Here is a 21245-nt window from a genome sequence, read left to right on the forward strand (position 1 = left end):
ATGGTATTGCCTAGGTTTTCTTCTAGAGTTTTTATGGTTTTAGGTATTATGTGTAAGTCTTTAATCCATCTTGAATTAATTTTTGTATAAGGTGTAAGGAAGGGATCCAATTTCAGCTTTCTACATATGGCTAGCCAGTTTTCCCAGCACCATTTATTAAATAGGGAATCCTTTCCCCATTTCTTGTTTTTGTCAGGTTTGTCAAAGATCAGATAGTTGTAGATATGCGGCATCATTTCTGAGGGCTCTGTTATGTTCCATTGATCTGTGTCTCTGTTGTGGTACCAGTACCATGCTGTTTTGGTTACTGTAGCCTTGTAGTATAGTTTGAAGTCAGGTAGCGTGATGCCTCCAGCTTTGTTCTTTTGGCTTTCCATGCTCATGGGTTGGAAGAATCAATATCATGAAAATGGCCATACTGCCCAAGGTAATTTATAGATTCAATGCCATCCCCATCAAGCTACCAATGACTTTCTTCACAGAATTGGAAAAAACTACTTTAAAGTTCATATGGAACCAAAAAAGAGCCCACATCGCCAAGTCAATCCTAAGCCAAAAGAACAAAGCTGGAAAAACTCTTTAGCGCATCAAATACTCGTTGAGGGCAAGTGTTGTTTCTGAACTTGACTCTTGTGGTGAGAGGTGAGTAGTCACCGGCATGTCAGTTAGCTGATGTTTTTTACCTATGCTAGAAAGTTCATCCAAGCAAGACTTCCTGGCTTGAACTCTTATTTAAACATGTGTTTTATCTGGAACTGCCACAGACCAAACTGTGGGCAGAGATTTCTGTGCAGAGTTGGCTAAGGCAGGCATGCCACTGGCCCTTCTCTTTGCCATCCTCCCTGTCTCTGGAGCCATTGAGCCAACCGGGGATAATGCCACTGTGAAGGGATCTTACCTTGGTCCTCTAATGGGGCAGAGTTCCCTAATGAGGGATGCACGTCCTTAGAGCCAACAAGACAATTTTGTATTATACTGCATGGAAATTAAAAGTTACTCTCCAGTAAACTGCCACTTTAGAATTTGTTTTACTGAAGTGTCCTTTTCCTCTAAATTATAGAGCACTGTAGTAAGCGCCCAGATAATTGCAAAGTGAGCACCAGATTAGTGCCGGGTTTTGGCAGATTGAGATTTTAATAAAACATGAACATTCACCTTGATTACATTTGTTTCAGAAAGTTGATGTCCCTTGGCCTTCTGTTCTGTCATTGCCACCATACAGGTTAGGGTCAGAATTGAGAGAATGTAGTCACTTGGTAGATATTTTCCGAGCCACATGCAACTGAGCCTGGCAGTCACATATTGCTAAGGAAACTCCTTACATGGTAGCAGAGCTGAGAGCAGATGATGATTTACTTGGGAGAGTATTCCTTTTCTAATTCCCAAAAGATTAAAAGTCTAATGAGTAAGAACTTCCCCTGCTTCTTGTAACACATGCCCAGATTGCTGCCTATGACCTCAAAACCAAACCTTCTTGGAAGGAACTGGGGGAAAGCTAGGCTTTTTTGGCAGGGGATATCCTAACTCCTTACAACACAGGCCCCTTCAGTGAGTGGGTCATTCCTGGACTCCATTTAACAAAGCTAGTGTTTCATACTTAATATGAAAACAGGCATGTTGATGATTTCAAATAGAGATGTTGGGTCTGTAACGTATACCAGACATGCAGGGCTGAAGTGGAAGAAACAATGGGTTTTGGAGTCAGAACCAGGATCCAGTTCCTATTTTATTCCTTAATTCAGGGGTCCCCCATCCCTAGGCCATGGACCAGTACCAGTCAGTGGCCTGTTAGGAAGTGGGCCACACAGCAGGAGGTGAGCAATGGTGAGCAAGCATTACCGCCTGAGCTCTGCCTCCTGTCAGATCAGTGGCGGCATCAGATTCTCATACGAGGGGAACCCTATGGTGAACTGCACACGCGAGGGGTCTAGGCTTCACATTCCTTATGAGAATCTAATGCCTGATGATCTGAGGTGGAACAATTTCATCCTGAAACCATCTCCCCTCTGCCCCCACTTGCCCACTGTCTGTGGAAAAATTGCCTTCCATGAAACCAGTTCCTCATGCCAGAAAGGTTGGGGATCACTGCCTTAACTAACTGTGTGACCTTTGTCAGCAGCATACTTAACCACTCCAACTCTGTGTCCTCCTTTGTAAAATAGTTACAATAATGCTTTCCTTGCTGTGTAGTTTTCAGTATTTGATGAGCTAATCTATGTAAAGTGCTTAGCATATCACTCACCTTCTAGTAAGTCATGATTATGATGATAAAGATTATGATAATTACTTTGGTTCCAGGGCTGGTCTTTCCTTCTCCTAGTTGTGTGACTTCAGATAAGGTTTTTAATCTTCTTGAGCCTCGGCTTTTGAATCTGTAAAATGGGCTAACTCTACCTATCTGGAAAGATTGCTTTGAGCCTTGATTTGATTAAATGAAATGATGACAGGCCTGATCTGGTAGACCCTAAATAAGAAGAGCATTTACATAGACTTCCTGTGTCCCACACTGGTCTAAGAGTTCAGGGTTTTTGTTGTTTGTTTTTAGCTCATTTTGTCTTCCCAGCGACCCTGTGCAGTGGTTATCATTTCCCCTGTTTTATAGAGGAGATGACTGAGGCTCAACAAGATTAAATAACTAACCCAAAGTCTATCCCAGGACTTGAGGCAGAGTCTCTGTTCTTAACCACTGCCCCAGCTGCTCAGTGAGTACCCCCACCCCTGCTTATTCTACCTACCTCCTGAAGCCCACCTCCTGCCATTAACAGTCAGATGTGCTTATGCTCTGTGTAGGGCCATATTTCTGGAAACAGAGCCCCTGCTTCCAAAAAGCAGCTTACTTAGGAAGTGAAAGTGGTGGCTCACTCCTCCTGTCACCTCCTCCCACTTCCAGATAACATTAAACCCATCCATTGCTTAGGCTGGTTAATATAATATCAACTGAAAAAAAAAAAAATCTGATACCGATATTGACTAACATTTTTAGAGTGGGTTGCAATGTTAGTTTTGAGATAAATGTCATCTTGATGCACTGAGATTGTTAGCCTGTGTGTAATAAAACATGCCTTCACCCAGACAGATGTGGGGGGTGTTTGGAAGACAGAAACCAGGCCTAGGAGATCCCAGGTTGAGACTCAGGTGGACAGCAACAGTATTGAAAATAATATTACATCGAAGGTGCAGTGGTCTGTTCTTTTTTGACATTCCTTACTCATCCTCCCTCTCTTTTACCCCAGTGGCTTTGGCCTCTTCTTGAGTTCTGTCAATCTTCCCTGAGGTCTGGGTCAGTGGAATTTGGGGGCCCAGAAAGGCAAATTCTCAGTTGAGTGAGGTGTGGCTGCTTTAGCATTCCTGATAATGAGGTGGTAATTGTTTTTCTGGCTTTCTGTGGGTGTGAAGTGCTCTGCTGGCCCCCCACCCTGGTGTGGAAGGCTGTTAGAAAGCTATTTGTAGCTCTTGGTTCCTTCTGGCACTTTGGGGCTTCAATTCTGGAACATGTTAATTCAACAAATATTATCAGAAAATCTTGCTGGTGCCAGGAGTCTACTAAGTACTTGGATTACAGCAATGAATGAAACAGACCCAGCCTCCGGCCATATGGAATTTGTAGGCTGCGGGGTGGAGAGGATGTCTTAGTCAGCTTGGGTTGCTAAACTATCATAGACTTGGGGGCTTAAGCAACAAACATTTATCTCTCACACTTCTGCAGGCTGGAAGTGTGAGACCTGGTTGCCAGCATGGGAGTTTGGTGAGGACCCTCTTCCTGGTTTGCGAAAGAGGTCTCTCGTGTCTCTTGCTATAAGGGCACTAATCCCATCACTGGGGCTCCACCCCCACGACCTCATTTAAACCTATTCACCTCCCGTAAACACCATCAAATCCAGGGTTCTCCCTCACCATGGGAACTTTGGAGGGACATAAACATCAGTCCATAAGTGGGAGGTTAGGGCAGTAAGCACACAGGTAAATACATAATTATAACTTGTGGAAAGTGCTTTAAGTGAAAACAACAGCATGTCATGAGACAGGAGATCAGAGCGGAACTAGAATTAGGAGAGTCTGGGGATGCCTCTCAAGGAATGAGCCTTTTCAACTAGGACTTGGGATGAAAACAAGAGTGAAATCATGCTGGATGCAGGGAACAGTGGGTTCAAAGACCCAGAGGTGAATAGGAGGGATGTGGGTGTGTCGAGTGGCTGGTGTGGTAAGGCCCAAGCCCAGGAGGGTACAGAGCTAAATAATGAGACATACTCAGGCCAAGTAGGGCCTCCTGGGCTGGGTAAGGATTTGGGATTTTATTCTAAAGTGCAGAGGGAAGCTTTGGAGGAATTTCCCCCCCTGACTTTTTCCTGTCATTCATAATATACAAGAGAAAGATCATTAGCCACTTCTATTTATTCAGATAATGAACAATCTCTACTTCTTAAGCTATATAAACCTTGTCTTAATGTGTGAAACAATTCTGGAGTGTCTGGTTTTCAATCTCCAGATGAGGGAACTGAGGCTCAAAACCAAGTGAAAGAAGGCAGAAGCAGGATTTGGAGCCGGGTCTGCCCAGCCCACAGCACATGCTTTGTAGTTTTCTGGGACAGATGAGTGTAAATGGGTGTCGGCCTCCTAGGCACCCAGCGTCCTTCATCAGGAGCTTCAGTGGATGGACTAGGGTGGAGTCCAGTCCTTCTTGGCTCTTTGGAAACAGGAACAAAAGACCCCAAAGAGTGGAGGGAGGTTGGGCATGTACGGGTCAGGGGATCAGAATCTGCAGGCACAAAATGTCAGGGCCCCCTGGCTATGGGAAGGGCTGTCAGTTTTTCATGCTAGTCTGTTCTGCTCCTCCTAGCTCTTGCCCAGAAGTCCCGAAGGGGGTGCCTTCCTGGCTTTGTTCACCTTTGAAAATCTGAATTCATCATTTGCGTGCACTTGGGAGGCCCATGGTTTGGAAAAAAGAAATTCTTTACTGGGAGCTTTCAGGTCACAGGAAAAGCCTCCACTGTGTGGGGCCCACATCCTTAGCACTGCATGCTGGCTGCTTCCAGGCATCTGCACTGACCCTGTTTCTCCTTCCTTGCTGTGAAGCGGTCATGAGGTTGCAGTGCCAGATGTGTTGCAGGCCAGGTGTATCTCGGCTGGTTGGGTGGGCCTTCTGCTTAACATGGGACCTCACTTAGTGAGGGAAGAGAGCAGTCCTGGCCCAGGGGGTGCAGTGTCTGGGGCAGATGCTTTAGGGGTTATGGCTCTGTCATCTTCTCAGCCTCTTAATGCCACTCAGAGTCACCACACATAAATCCCTGGGTACTCTCCCACTTAGCTCTGTGACAGGTTTGTGTCTCTCCCACTTAGCTCTGTGACAGGTTTGTGTCCTAGATGCTTGCTGACTCTGTATACATGTTCAATGGGGTTAATAAAAGTCTTCAGCTAAGCATTTTGGCCAGCGATCAGCAGAGTGTTTATTTGCTGTGGGCCCGGTTTCAACTCCCACTTTGGTGGTGACTAATATATTTTGTTCTTGTGGAGTGCTTTTCATTTGATAAGCCCCAGACACTTTCTGTGTCAGCCCTAAATGCCATATCCAGATGTCCTCAAGCTTCCAGATCGGCCACTTCTGTGTCACTTTCCTCTGCATAAACACTTCAGCCCTCTCACAGAGTGGAGTTCCAGGAAACCGGTTTTCACTTCAAGGCGCCGTTGTTTTCTGTTGGCTTTCTTCATTAAGATATTTTTATTCACTGGCCCCTCAGAGATGAATATCAAGTGCAGTGTTTTGGGAACTTTGTTTTTCAAAGCCTGGTTAAAACCAAGAAAGTGTCAAGCAGTAGGTGATTAAGTACCAAGTGGTCGCACAGGCGATGCTTTTGACATTGACAGCTGGGCTCTGGTTAACCTTTTAAAGACAGCAGCGAAGGTAAATGCCTTAGAGCAATAGAAAATACTGGTGATGGAAAATTGAATTTATTCACCAATAAACTTGGTAAGTGACATTCCCTAAGTGAGCCTGTGAATTATGGAAATCCACGTATCAGTGGACATGATGAAGCACCTGCTATACACAGTGCACCGGGCCAGATTCATTCATTCGACGGTTCCTATCGAGCACCCTCTATGTGCTGGAGATACGGTGACTCACCAGATGGACGCCCTCCCTTGTCGTCACTGCTGGCCTTGAAGATGACAGATGGAAATGCTGGCCTAGGCTGCCCTCTTGTAGGTCACGGCCAGTGCTTACTACGTGACCAGTGCTGTTCTAAATACCGTATGTACGTGTATTGACTCATTGCATGCTCACAGAGATCCCTGCATGGGGTAGGTGCAGTTATTATCTGTACTTACAGAGAAGAAAACAGAAGCACAGAAGAGAGCATTATTTGTCCAAGTCACATAGCTAGTGATTGGAACCAGATAGCCTGGCTTTAGAGTCTGTGCCCTTCACTGCCACTACCAACCAATGTGAAAGGAAAATAATCAACTTAGGACACAAAGTTCCACACTCTCTGAGAGAGGCGGGGATAGAATACCATGGGCCTTCCCAGCAGGGAGAGATGGGCTTAGGGGAGAAACAGAGTAAGGTGGGAACCCTACCCTTTTCCCATTCTGACAAGTGACATCCCCACTGGGGGGAATGGAGGAAATGTTTGGTACTGAGGAGGCTACTCTGGCCAGAAGTAGACAAAAGCAGCAACTGTCTCGGGGCCAGGAGACTTGGATGCTAGTTTTGATTGATCCAGACAAGTCCAGGGCCCTGCCCAGAGCCTCCGTTTTCTCACGTCTAAAATCGATGGCTTGGACAACATTCTGTTTGACCTCAGGAGCCCAGGATTTCAGCAGAGAGGGGAGGAGCTGGCTCTCTGTGCACTCTGAACAGGGTTTCCTGACCAGAAGAAGATGTTTGGCTCTGAGAGATGTGGGGGCAGGCATTGGACTTCCCAGAAGGCCCTGGCAGCTGTGAAAGGACGTATGCATTCCACTGTGGTCCCACCCCGAATGCTGACGTTGGCTGTGTCTGCATTCCTTTCTTTGTAGGCAGGATGGCAGTGTCTGTGTGTCTGGAGCTCACACTATAAGGTACTTTGTATGAGAGACAGAAGGGAGCTAGAGGAAGGGAAGAGGGAGTAGGGAGGGGAAGGAAGCCTGAAGCAAGAAAGGAGATACCGAGAGGGACTGACTTCCATCTGCTTTCCAATTCTGAGGGATTAAGTGCTTTCAGATACTTAAAGTCAGTGAGTGTCAATGGAGTTAAAAAGCTTCCAATAATAATTGTAGCTTCATCCATCTGCTAAATTTTCTCCAGAGTCGGCTGTCTATAGTGTTCTGGTATGGCAGAGGCACGCATGACCGGGCTTGTTTTCCAGGTTAAGTTCCTTAAGAAATTGTAAACCAAGCAAAAAAAACAGACAACAACAAAACACAGATCGTTGTGGATCATGCAGCAGGAAAAGTAGGACCCCATTTGAGCTGACCAAGCATATGTGTTCTCTGTGCAGCTCTGTCGAAGCTGTGTAAAATGTGCTTGGTGCTGGCTCCTGCCAGATGCTGTTGGCATGGCTTCATCCGCCCAGCTTGCTGTTGGGTAACTTGCAGAGTGAAGAAGTCTGTTGTTCACGTCATCACCACAACCCTGAACATCCAAGCAGTGCATGTCAACAACTAGAGTATAATTATCTTTTTTACTTGTAAAACTGTGGAGCCTGTGGATTAAATTCACCAAAATGAATCATATTCAAGAGAAGTCATTTCCTAAAGGAGAATTCAAATGTGGTCCCCATTCATGGATATATGTGTGCGAGTTATGCTGGGGGTTGGTGGAGCCCACTCGAATTGACATTTGCAATCTGGGTTATATCACCTCTGAGGTAGGCAGGTACCTACATGAGGTAGGCAGGGAATGATGGCTTTAACTTAGTTCATTCAATAAATGAATATCAGTTATCTATCCCTATTGTCCAGGATGGTGGTGGGCAGAATGTCTTAGAAGCCCATATTGTGTATGGCAGCTTGTGACTTTACCAGAGATGGCATTTTCTGGTTAAACTTTAGTGATAGGATGTGTTTTTAACAGAAAGGGAAAAAGAATCTGAACTAGTTTCCTTGGTAATAATAACCATTTGGGTTAGGGAACTGATACTGGGTGGGAAAATGTGAGGCCCCTTTGACATCCTCCATTTGCTGCTGAGAAATCAAAATTAAAACATCACTCGATGTCAGAATGTTCCAGAAGACAGTTGAGCTGCTAATTTTTTTTTTTTTTTTTTTTTTTTTTTTTTGAGACGGAGTCTCGTTCTGTCGCCCAGGCTGGAGTGCAGTGGCGCAATTGCTAATGTTTTAAAGTGTTCAGAGGTATGTGTTATATGAAAAAAAGAGGAAATACAAGACAAAGGAAATGAAACGTTTGGCAATCATTGAGCATTTCTTCAATATGGTATTTCTTGTGGCTCTGGGATTTTAAAAATCCACTTGAAAGCCAGTATTGTTGACTTTTGCTCTGTACTATTTTTGTGGGGACCGATTATTTTTCACTTTATATTCCTTATTTCTAACTAGGCTTAATGGTAATACCCTAAGTTGATGGCCTTCTACTAAATTTAAAACAAAATATAGGCCGGGCGCGGTGGCTCACTCCTGTAATCCTAACACTTTGGGAGGTCGAGGCAGGTGGATCACCTGAGGTCAGGAGTTCAAGACCAGCCTGGCCAACATGGTGAAACCCCGTCTCTACTAAAAATACAAAAATTAGCCGGGCGTGGTGGCAGGTGCCTGTAATCCCAGCTACTCAGGAGGCTGAGGCAGGAGAATCACTTGAACCCATGAAGCAGAGGTTGCAGTGAGCTGAGATCGCGCCATTGCACTCCAGCCTGGGCGACAAGAGCGAAACACTGTCTCAAAACAAACAAACAAAAATAACAACAACAAAAAAAAAACTGTTCCCACCCACGATCCCATCAGATTTACTGTGATACTTTCGCAAAACAGGAAGAGCTTTTTATTGATTTACAGGTGCACAGAAAGTCTTAACATCTCATCTGAGTTTGTTTGGTCTTAATGAACTATCGTTTAGTTTAATGAAGACCGAGCATTTTCTTTCTAGGGCACGTGGGCCTTTTGAGTTGAAAGTCATAGTTCCTCAAAACAAGGCAGTCGCTGAGAATGTTGTGCTGGCCTGCCTCAAGATGTCCTGAGATACCCCAATGAGGAAAAGGCCCTAAAATATTTTAACCATGCAAGTGTATAGCCTTCTTATAAAAAAAAAACACACACATTACGAATAAAAGTACTACCCTACTCCTGGTGTCCTCTCCCTTTCCAGAAGTAATTTTTATTCTCACACCGTGTGTCTTCTCACAGGTAGTTTTCTTTGCATTTACATTCACGGACGTATGCCTATAGAAAATGTGGAGTGCTTTGTGTATTTGGAGGGCAGGGGATGTGGGCAAGCCATATAAATGTTATTATACTCTGTATTTCTTTCTGCAACTTACGTTTTTCAAGTGACAGGATATCTTAAGGCTCTATGTCAGTACGTATAGCCCCACCATGTTCTTTTTCATCACTGGTCGGCTTGGCTTTTAAGGGTACCCACCCAGTAATTCTAACAGAAATGATGGATGTGGTTCTGTGGGGCCAAGTGAGGGGTGGAGTGGGGTGGCAGGACCAGGGACCCAACACGAGTTGGGAGAAGGTGAATGATGTAACCTCAGGACAAATAAAGAAGGTGCATGTTCTGCCTATTTTTCTTCCTAGTAAATAGTATCTCCCTATATAGATTACTGCTAAGTCTGAGGTAGACAGGGAATGGTGTTAAATCTTAATTCCATAAATAGTTATAGTATCTGAAAAAGGTTGTAGTGACTTTTCTGTGCTAAGAGGGGTCCTTTAATGTAGTGGGCTCAGACAACCAAGGTTTTTTGTTTTGTTTATTTTTTAAGAAACAGGGGTCTCACTGGTCACCCAGGCTGGAGTACAGTGGCGTGATCATAGCTCACTGTAGCCTCAAACTCTGAACTCCTGGGCTCAAGTAACCCTCCTGCCTTGGCCTCCTGAGTCATTAGGACAGTAGGCGTGCACCACCATGCCTGGCTATCAAACAATCAAGGTTGATTTCTTCCTCATATCTTATGTCCTTTGCGAGTTGGCAAGAGCTACTCATTGTGGTTATTTGTGGGCCTGAGCTAATGCAGCTGCCCCCATCTTGTGCTAATCATAGTGCCAGAAGCAAAAAAAAAAAAAAAATTGCACATTGATAAATTATGCAGTGATGCCTAAAAGCCTCCTACCCAAAGCAACGCATTCCACTTCTGCTTATGTTTCATGAGTTAAAGCCTGTAACTTCAAGGGGGTAGGGAAGTGTAATCCTACCAAGTGTCTAGGAGAAGAACCTGAACTGTTTGATGAACAGAATACTTCTACCACTGTGTTGGTTTTCAAGGAAGGGGTGGGAAAGTCTTTGAAAACTCTCCTATGACCCATAAAGTTATATCCTAGAAGCCAATCCTTTCTGTGTTCATAAAATCACGGGCCTTTTCCTGTGGCTGCCAAGGTTGCAGAGAGCAGAGCTGTTTGGGAACTCACTTCAAGAAGTGGTCAGAGCTTGAGGAGGGAGGGTCAGGACAGGAGCAGAGGCAGATGGCATGGCACTGAGCCAGGTTCCATATGACCTGGGAGCCAGCAAAGCTGGCCTTGGTTTTGCTTATGCTTGTGTTTGTTTCCAACCTATATAGCAAGTATCACAGTAGAAAAACTTACAGAATGGCCTGACTACACAGGGCTCACTGTTGAAAACCACTGGGTTGTAACTCTAAGATAGCATCTGCCACATTGCCAAAGAATGTTTTATAACAGGGCTTAGATCTGTTAGGAATCTTAGCTGCCACTGTTGCAACACCAATTTGTGGAAAGCTGTGTTATTTATTTTGAAATATAAACATGGGGAAAAAAAAGAGCGAATAATGATTCCCAACAATTGGGTGCCTGAGAAAAGAGTGAAATCATGAGGTCAGTGTGGATGATGGGAAATGACTTTCTTGAGGTTTCTGTTCTTCATCTGGCCCCATCAGTTGGGATGGAGTCCAGTCTTGTCTGCTCATGCTGGGAGGATGGCACTCATAGTCACAACGGAGCAGGGAAACCTCTGCTGGGTGATTCTGCACAGCATGAAGCTCCTGCTAAATGGATCATGTTTGCTAGTGTTTTTTAGGCTGCAGAGAACAGGGGCACACTGAGGCTCTCTATGTTCTTGGGGGTTTATTATAAAGATACACAAAATAAGGGAAGCCGTGGCTGGCGGCCTCAGCTGTGGGCAGCCAAACCCACAAGTACTGTGGGTTTTGGGGACTCAGCATCTCTCTAAATGTCTCAAATTCAAACTCCCTGAGAGAGGAGCTCTAACTGGGTCTCCCTGTCACCTGCCATTACAGAGGGCTGCAGTGGAGCAGACACCTCTGCGATCGTGCTGGTTGGAGCCCAAGGAAGCCCTTGAGAGCCACGGCAACCCCCGTCTCTCTCTGCTCATTGCTTCTTCCACACATTCACCATACTTGTGATTCCTTGTTCTGTGTCTGTCTGTCCTGCCCAGTTGTAAACTCTGTGAGGGCAGGGAGCTACTTGACCCCTGTGTGCCTCGGTTTCCTCATGTGTAAATTGGTGGTAACAATGACCCCTGCCACCTAGGGTTGTTGCAAGGATTGAGATAATAGAAATTAGTAAATGATTCGCTCATTACTGAGTGCCACCCCCAGCCTAGGCATTTTGTGCGTATTAACTCACTTAATCCTTACAGCAACATTTTGAGGTAGGAACTCTTACCTTGAGGCAATCACGGCACAGAAAGGATGGCTAACTTGCTAACAAGTGATGATCCTTATAATGAGTGATCTTGTAATAAAGTCCCATGAACAGACATAACCTGAGAGTGCCCCTGTTCCCCACAGCCTAAAATCACCGGCAAACACGGTCCATTTAGCAGGAACTTCCCTCTAATTTGCTCATGAGTCAGAATTTGAACACTGCTGTCTCTAGAGATCCCAGACACCACAGATTTCACCCTTATGTTGTCCTGCCTCTCACCATGTATATAAAGCCTTAACATCTATGCTGATGCCCTAGTAAAACACTTGGTGTTAGCTATTATCAGACTAGGCCCTGCTGGGGCCCTTGCACAGTGCAGGGCCGGACATGAGGAAGTGCTCAGTGGATCTCTGTAGAAGGAATGAACAAGGCTGCAACCTCATGGAGTTGTCCCACCACTCTCTGCCCCTGCCCACCCCCTCGCAGCTATCCCATGGGTCACGTTGATGGTAGAGCACTGTCATGTGCCTCGCAGCTGGCAGAGGCTGCTGGGCAAGCTGTCCAGGTTTGCTGTAGCAGTTCAGGCAGGCATGGCCGGGCCGAGGAGAGGGAGACCATTTGCCATTATCTTTGAGCCTCTCTTTGGCACGTGGAGTTTCTCAGATGCAGAGCTTTAAAGCAGCGGAGTGGCGGGTGAGTTCTTACCCTTCTTTATAAAAGAAAAACCAGGGAAAGCAAAGCATTCTGCTTTCTAGAAGCCAAGTCATCCAGAAGCCAGCTTCTGCAGCTCCAAAGAGGGCCTTGGCAGTTACAAAGAAACACAAGATAATGGTAAGAGTACAACAAAAACACGGTGTGATGCCAAACATGCAAAACGTCAGTGTAGGCGCAAACGCACGCAGAGAAAAGCTGAAAGGAAGTGCTCCAAAATGAGAATAGTGGTTATTGCATGTGGATAATAGGGAACTTAATTTATTCCTCTAAATTTTTTTTTGCATTTCCCAAGTTTTCTACAGTGAGCAGGTATTGTTTTATACTTACAGAAAAAGTTATTAAAACATAGAAAGGAACATGTGGAGAACATCTTTATAAATTTTTTTTTTTAAATCTTAGCATCTCAGTTATAAGAAATGCACATCTCTGCTCAGGGTCCCCTGGGACAGGGCAAGGAAAGAAACAAGCCTGAGGTGAAAGTGACTCTGAGCCTGGGGTGAAAGTGACACTGAGTGTGTGTGTATCTGTGGTTTCTCTGGGGCCACCCCATGATTCAGGGACAGAGTCCTGGTTGCTCTCCAGGAGGTGAGACTCCTTTCTAGGTCAATCATTTCCTGATGGGTCCTGGTGACCTCACAAGATATTAATATAATATAGTTCGGTTAGTACCCATTTCTGTTTCCCGGCTTATTAATACTTCCTGTTGCTCATCATTTTTGTTTTTGTCTTGGGATCATTTTTTTCCTACCTGAAAAACTCTATTTAGTGTTTATTTTAGTGCAGATACAGTAGCAACAAAGTCTCAGTTTTTACCTGGAAAAACTTTATTTTGCCTTTCCTTAAAAGAAAATCAATTTCGTGGAAGTGTAATTTCATACAATAACATTCACAGATTTCAAGCATATGGGTTGCTGACTTTTGACAAGTCATATGTATCTATATGTATATTCATATATACACACACACACACATATGTGACTGTATACAAGGGAAAGAGCAAGCATGCAATCAAGACACAACATTTCTGTCTCCCCAGAAATTTCCCTTATTCCTCTTTGCGGTCAATTTCTCCCCCACTCCCATCTGCCCCCTGCCTCAGGAAACCATTGATCTGATTTCTAGATCAGATTTTCAGAATCATATGCATGAAATATTTTTTTTTGAGATGGAGTCTCACTCTGTCACCCAGGCTGGAGTGCAATGGCACGATCTTGGCTCACTGCAACCTCCGCCTCCCGGATTCAATCAATTCTCCTGCCTCAGCCTCCCTAGTAGCTGGGATTACAGGTGTGTGCCACCAGGCCCTGCTAATTTTTGTATTTTTTCATGGAGACAGGGTTTCACAATGTTGGTCAGCTGGTGTCGAACTCCTGGCCGCAAGTGATCCACCTGCCTTGGCCTCCCGAAGTGCTAGGATTACAAGCGTGAGCCACTGCACCCAGCCCTGTGTACTCTTTTGAGTCTGGCTTCTCTCACTCAGCGTAGTATCTGTGACACTCATTCATGATGTATTCTTGTTTCATTGGCATTTATTGTTGAATTGTGTTCTACTCTATGAATATGCTATACTTTGTCAATCCATTCACCAGCAGTTGTCCTCTGTGTGAGCCACAAATTATTCTATTATAGCCAGGACTGGACGTCCCTTGTTTAAAAAGAAAAAACAGCAAAAAATACCTGTCAGAACCCCTGATTCTTTTCAAAAGGCGGGTTTCTAGAAGGGGAAGTTACTAAATAGAAAGTTTTCAGAGTGTTGACACATGCTGTGTCAAAGGACTTTCCAGAGACTTCCACAGATTTACATGTCCACCAGTGGTATAGGAGAGTCCTGACTCACCAAACATCACAGCATTTTTGTATCTTACTCTCTGATCTTTGCAAGGATGCAAAGCTGCAAAATTGTATGCAGCAGTGAAGGGAATTTTACATTGAGTATAAACCAGTAGGTCCAGTATGTATTTTCTCCCTGAGTTTGCAGAATTTTCAGTGACCTCACGTCTTTAACCTCTGTCTCACTGAGTTGCCGATGAAACTGATCTGAAAAGCCAATTGAGATCATTCCTGGCCGGGTGTGGTGGCTCATGCCTGTAATCCCAGCACTTTGGGAGGCCGAGGCGGGTGGATCAGGAGGTCAGGAGATCAAGACTATCCTGGCTAATATGGTGAAACCCCGTCCCTACTAAAAATACAAAAAATTAGCCAGGCGTGGTGGCGGGCGCCTGTAGTCCCAGCTACTCGGGAGGCTGAGGCAGGAGAATGGCGTGAACCCGGGAGGCGGAGCTTGCAGTAAGCCGAGATTGTGCCACTGCACTCCAGCCTGGGCGACAGAGCGAGACTCCGTCTCAACAACAACAACAACAACAAAGATCATTCCTGGCATCAGTATTTCAAATGGAAGGGCAGCAGGCAGGAACTCCGATGTCTCACCACCCTAGCTTTTAGTGACTGCCCTGGAGTGGCGCTGTCCACTTGAGTAGCCCCTGGCCGCATGTGGCTCTTGAGCACTGGAAATGTGGTTGATCCAAATTGAGATGTGCAATTAAAACACATGCCAGGTTTCCAAGTCTCAGTATGAAGAAAAAGAATGTAAACTATCTCATTAATAAATTTTTTGTTGATGGGCTGGGTGCAGTGGCTCACACCTGTAATCCCAGCACTTTGGGAGGCTGAGGTGGGAGGATCACTTGAGGCCAGGAGTTCAAGACCAGCCTGGGCAATATGATGAAACCCTGTGTCTACTAAAAATACAAAAATTAGCCAGGCGTGGGAGTGTGCACCTGTAATCCTAGCTACTTAGGAGGCTGAGGCAGGAGAACTGCTTGAACCCGGGAGGCAGAGGCTGCAGTGAGCCGAGATTGCGCCACTGCACTCCAGCCTGGGCGACAGAGTGAGTAAGACTCCATCTCAAAAAATAATAATAATAATAAATAAATTTTGTATGGATGACATACTGAAATATTTTGAGTGTATTAGAATTAAAATATATCATTGAAATTAATTTCACCTGTCCATTTTTACTTTTATTAGTGTGGCTACTAGAAAGTTTTAAATTACTAGGAAAGCTGTGTCATATTTCAATTCAACAGAGCTGCTCTGTGGTCTCCTTTTTCCCTTCGAAGATCCACCATCCTGCAATCCCTGCTTCCTTTTCACCAGAGCAGCTTCCCTGAATCTTCTCCTGGAGGCTCTGCAGACCTTTTCTTTAGTTTGGAAGATCACATTGCAGGATGGGACTTGGGCACTGGTTTCTGTGAGAAGCCCGGAGTGGTGAATTGCCCCTGGGATTCCCTTACCCTGGGAGCTAACCCTCTCTGAGGGCAGAAAGCTAGAAAGAGGAGGAGTTGGGAGGAAATGCTTGTGCAAGCCCCAGCTCCCTTCAGGGCTCCCTCACTGCCCACAGGCTCTACCCCCACCTGCCTTTGCCTCAGGAGATAGCTTTTGGTGGTGGACCACCCTCCTCCGATCTCCTCTGCTTCATTTTTCCACTTGGTGATCCATCTTTTGTTCTGCGGTGCGTCCTGTTTTCTGGCTGCCTCCATTAGCTTGGTTTTTTCCTTTGGGTATCCCTGGAGCTGCCTTACCAGGATCTCCAACTTCAGTCCCCATAGGTCTGCACCACTGGCCAGGGAAAGCCCCACCCAGGAGAGCGGACCCAGCTCCCAGATACCTGGCCCCGGCCCAATCTCGGTCCTCTCTTTGCCTGGAAGAGAGGACCAGACCCTCTTCATCAACTGGACCCACCCTTTATCAAGTAAAGAAAGGAAAGGATGGCCTCCCAGGGCCAGCAGATCTCTGGCTGTCTGGCGTTTCTGGTAATAAGGGCCCATGAACTTTGAATTGATCTCCAGTCTCCCGTGGTATGGTTTTGGTCTACCCTTAGATTCTGTTTACCAAGGCAGAGTTCAGTTTCTCTACTTTCCCTTCCAACATCCATACCTTGTTAAGTTCTTGCTGAATTGAGCTAACTCTGCACACCTGATTAAATCTTCAGCCAGGGCTCTGGACATTATAAAGCAGCCTCCTTGCCAGGTGGCTGTCATATAATATATTGCTTTATTTAGGTGATTGTAAGTCAGGAGACTTTCCTTCAGTTTCTGCCTTTGATGGCAAGAGGTGGAGATGTCTGTGGTGGCGATTACAGAAAACATCTGGGAAGACAAGTCGCTGTTTTTATGGGAATCGCAGGCTTGGAAGAGACAGAAGCAGTGAGTAAAATGGGCCCCTCGTGGTAGGCGGGCAAAGGTCGGGAAAGGAGGGATGAAGGAAGTTGTGCAACACCCCTTCCCAGCTTTGTAAAGAATGGAGCATGGCATTGAAAAATGCTAAATCACAAAGTGAGAAGTGACTTCTTTCCAGTTTTCTCTCAGCCTTGTGATGATCTTAAAGAGAAAGTCTCAATTCTGTGCTACTGTGTCTTTAACATCTCTCAAATGCTTCCAAGAGAAAACAGGCCCCAACCCTAGAGCCTTTCCAGGCAGCAGGACTAGCTGGAATACAGTAACATTGTTGTATTTCTGGTGAATTAATTTTTGTGTTACTTTCTATGTATTGCAAAGGATATTTTTTTTTCTGTTTCTAATGGTGACATAACATTCCTTTAAAATTATTAGAGTTTTCAAAACTCAATTGAAAGCAAAAAGTTAAGCAAATAAAGTACAGGTGTGACTCAATTATGGCAAGAACAACAAAAAAGTGACTATGGTGGGGATGTTGAACATTTAGAAAACACTGTCCTAAAAGAAGAAGGTACAGAGAGTAGTCTGATACCTGAGAGTACTAGATTTTAAAGTTATTCTCCTGCCAATTTTATTCATTCATTCACCATGTGCCACAATAATTATTTAAGTCTTTCTTTGATTTTGCAGATTCCAGAAAGAAATTGGAAATTGAAGATTTAAAGAATGTTGTTTTAAAATATTCTAACTTCAAAGAATGATGCCAGAAACTTAAAAAGGTATTATTAACTGCTAATTTAAATTTATTATTGTCAGCTGGTATGCTTTAAATGAACTTTCTAAAGCTAAGGATCCTAAAGTGGGTCGTAGAATTGACTGCCATGGAAAATAGCCAGGCGTGGTGGCTCACACCTGTAATCCAAGCACTTTGGGAGGTCGAGGCAGGCAGATCACTTGAGGTCAGGAGTTCAAGACCAGCTTGGCCAACATGGTGAAACTCTGTCTCTACTAAAAATATAAAAATTAGCTGGGCGTGGTGGCACACGCCTGTAGTTCTAGCTACTCAGGAGGCTGATGCAGGAGAATTGCTTGAGCTCGGGAGGCAGATGTTGCAGTGAGCCGAGATTGTGCCACTGCACTCCAGCCTGAGCCACACAGCGGGACTCTGTCAAAAAAAAAAAAAAGAAAAAAGAAAAGAAAAGGCTGGATTAGGATTTAATAACTTTTATTGGAACAATAACTAATATTTTCATCCCTTTAAATTTTTTTGGTGAGGATCTCTTGCCCTTCTGTTGCTGATAATTTTAAATTGTACTCTTTCCTGCTCTGTCATTTGGGTTCTAAAAAGAAAGCTATTGTATGGCGTCTGGCATGTGATAGGTTAACAAAAGAAAACATGGAAGCATGTCAAAGAGCAGGAGACTCATGTGCCATTTGGTGGAAAAAAAATTGAGAACCACTGGACCTGAATGTTAACAGATGTGGCTGTGAAACATATTAATGATGTTGATAGTGTTAAAAGATCTATGAACTTTTTTCTGAACTACAAAAAAACGTTTTTTTTACTCTGTCTCTGAAATGCATGGGTTTTTCTGCCTAGACAAATGACAAAGTGGCCAATTCCAGGCCTTTCCACTTCCAAGATCATTTTACACACGCAAGTATTCCTGGACAAGAAGAGGCTGAAGGATCTTCTGTGGGATTTTTTTGTTTAATTATTATTTTTTGCTGTTATTGTTACAAGGAAGGTAGTGAGTGCAATTTTGGGATAACTCAGATGAACCCAAGTGTTTTTTAATGCCCAAATAAAATAACTTGGGTCCCTGTTCCTACCCAGACAAGAAACTCAGCACTTGCACCAGGTTTTCAAGGGTTTCCAGAGAGATACCTCTCTTGGGAATCTAATCCCGGGAACTCCATGCCGGCTCTCCCTCTTCCTCCTGCACCTCTACCTTCTCTCTGTCCCGCTTCATGCCACATGGGCCATTGCTTTTCCCTCCTTCCCTAGGGTGCTTGTGTATAACAGACTTTGCTGAAGGTCAAGGACATAGGGGAAGAGGTTATAGCACAACCCAAAATGGGCAACAGTGACTGAGACATCACTGTTCCCTGGTTCCTTGGCTCTGGCTACCACAGGAGACTTCATGCTGCTGTCTCTGTCTTTGGGCTATTTTGTTCTGAGACCGTCTCCCACCAAACTCCACAGGTCTGTCTTTCCCAGTTCTGGGCCTGTTCCCTGCTCGGGGAATGCAGAAACCTCCAAGCCCTGTTAACCTTGTTATGTAAAATAAACACCTTTCCATCTCTATCCCAGTCTAGGATCGAAGCACACTTTTGCTTTATAGTAATAATAAAGAAGTTTTGATTTAAAAATAAAAAAGAGTTGGCTATCTCTGGTCACCTACCCTAGTGATGTAACCCTCAAATGCAAACAATTAAATTATGATTTTTTTTCTTTAATGCATCTAAGATAAAAGTTTTTTTTAGAGACACTGCCTTGCTCTGTCACCCAGGCTGGAGTGCAGTGGTGTGATCATAGCTCACTGCAGCCTTGAACTCTTGTGCTCTTGTGATCCTCCTGCCATAGCCTCCCCAATAGCTAGGACTACAGGTGTGCGCCACCATGCCTGGCTAATTTTTTTTATTTTTTGTAGAGATGGGGGTCTCACTATGTTGCACAGGCTGGTCTCAAACTACTGGCCTTACTTCAAGCTATCTACCCATCTCAGCCTCCCAAAGCGCTGGGATTACAGTCATGAGCCAACTCGCCTGGCCAGATGAAGGTCTTAAGCATGGCTCCTTCCTGCTCTTGGTAGAGAAACCCCAGGACCAGTGGGAGGTGGGGTGGGCTCTTTCTGTAGCTTTTGCTTTGCTGATGATGTCATTGGTCTCTTCAGGGGCTGCGCAGAGTAGCAGGGGCCCTGGAGGGCGGGGCCTGAATCCTGATTGCCCTTCTGCTGGGAGGACACACGCAGCCGAAGATGAATTTGGGAAAAGTAGCCGCTTGCTACTTTAACTATGGAAGAGCAGGGCCACAGTGAGATGGAAATAATCCCATCAGAGTCTCACCCCCACATTCAATTACTGAAAAGCAATCGGGAACTTCTGGTTAGTCACATCCGCAACACTCAGTGTCTGGTGGACAACTTGCTGAAGAATGACTACTTCTCGGCCGAAGATGCGGAGATTGTGTGTGCCTGCCCCACCCAGCCCGACAAGGTGCCCTGGGGACAGGGACAGGCATGGGCATTGTGTGGACGCGGGGAGCCGGAAGAGACCTCTCCCTGCTGATCTGAGTGAAGAGCATGGGAGCTTAGTCCAGCAGGCAGGGCTGCACTTTGGGGTACTAATAGCACACAAATGCCTGGGTTAGCAGGTTGCACAATCAGGTATTTCACTTCTGTGTTTGTGTCTGGAGCAAACTCTGACATCTCAGTTCTCATTGCTGTGTGTATTGGTTCCCAGACACTTCATTTTTAGATCCTCTTTAAATTAGGAGGGAAAAAGAACATAAGCATAAAAGCATCCCCAGCAGCGATGTTCATTCAATGCCTCTGAAGGCTGGAGGGCTGCTCGTTGCTGGGTGAGACTGGGAGGGGAACCGCCTCAGGGTCAGGAATGATGACATCCCACAGTGGGTCCACAGTGAAGAATCTTCCCCGCTCCACTGTGGGATGCCTTAACAGCCCTTACTTTCACTTAAGCTTTGCGTTATCTCCTGAAAAATAAAATGGAGACCACAAATTCCTTCTTGGTTAGAGGAATGACACAACCCGTTTATGACATGACCCCACTGGGACTCAGAAGAGACCAGGACGGTTTCTGGGGGAAGCAGTAGCACACTCGTGTGCTTTGTTCTCTTCTCTTGATTTGTTTTCCTGCATTTTTAACAAGAAAAAAAGCCATTTTTAATGTATGGCCTGTCGCCCTCCTACTGTGTGGCCCAGGTGCCCACCTCATTATGCCCAAGGGGTGGCTCTCCCCTCTCCACTCTCATTCCTGCACAGCAGTTGTGTCAGGTTAAGCCGGACAAGGAGAAGGCTGGGCACCGTGGCTCACACCTGTAATCCCAGCACTTTGGGAGGCCGAGGCGGGTGGATCACCTGAGGTCAGGAGTTTGAGACCAGCCTGGCCAACATGGCGAAACCCCATCTCTAATAAAAATACAAAAATTAGTTGGGCCTGGTGGTGGGTGCCTGTAATCCCAGCCACTTGGGAGGCTGAGGAAAGAGAATTCCTTGAACCTGGGAGGTGGAGGTTGCAGTGAGCCAAGATTGTGCCCTTGCACTCCAGCACTCCAGCCTGGGTGACAGAGTGAGACTCTGTCTCAAAAAAGAAAAAAAAAAAAAAAAAAGAGGGAAAAGAAGGTAGAGAATTCCATGGCTAGTTGTCTGTCCTTTTTATCTTTAAGCTCATGGAAGCCTCTGGGTTTTATTTCTTGCTCAGGAGGTCATTTCACAGATTTTCGGGCTCCAACATGTTGACTGTCACAGCAGCTGGGGGGATGGCGTAGCTACCGGCTGTAGGAAGAACTCAGAGCCCTGCCCTGAGCCTGCCTGAGGGTCCTTACGGTAGGAGGATGCC

General features: G+C 45.3%; 1 protein-coding gene across 2 annotated transcripts in view; it reads left to right on the forward strand.

The window, feature by feature from the left end:
* Positions 1-21245, forward strand: part of NOD1 (nucleotide binding oligomerization domain containing 1) — a 55105-nt gene that overhangs the window by 8124 nt on the left and 25736 nt on the right. For both annotated transcript variants that reach the window (XM_032758408.2, XM_032758409.2), the window contains exons 2-4: positions 16548-16691; positions 17352-17440; positions 19559-19880. In XM_032758408.2, the coding sequence (XP_032614299.1) occupies positions 19680-19880 (201 nt within the window). In that variant the 5' untranslated portion in view covers positions 16548-16691; positions 17352-17440; positions 19559-19679. The remainder of the gene's footprint in view (positions 1-16547; positions 16692-17351; positions 17441-19558; positions 19881-21245) is intronic.

The sequence above is a fragment of the Hylobates moloch genome, unplaced genomic scaffold (assembly GCF_009828535.3).
Source record: "Hylobates moloch isolate HMO894 unplaced genomic scaffold, HMol_V3 SCAFFOLD_1, whole genome shotgun sequence".
Taxonomy (NCBI): Eukaryota; Metazoa; Chordata; class Mammalia; order Primates; family Hylobatidae; genus Hylobates; species Hylobates moloch.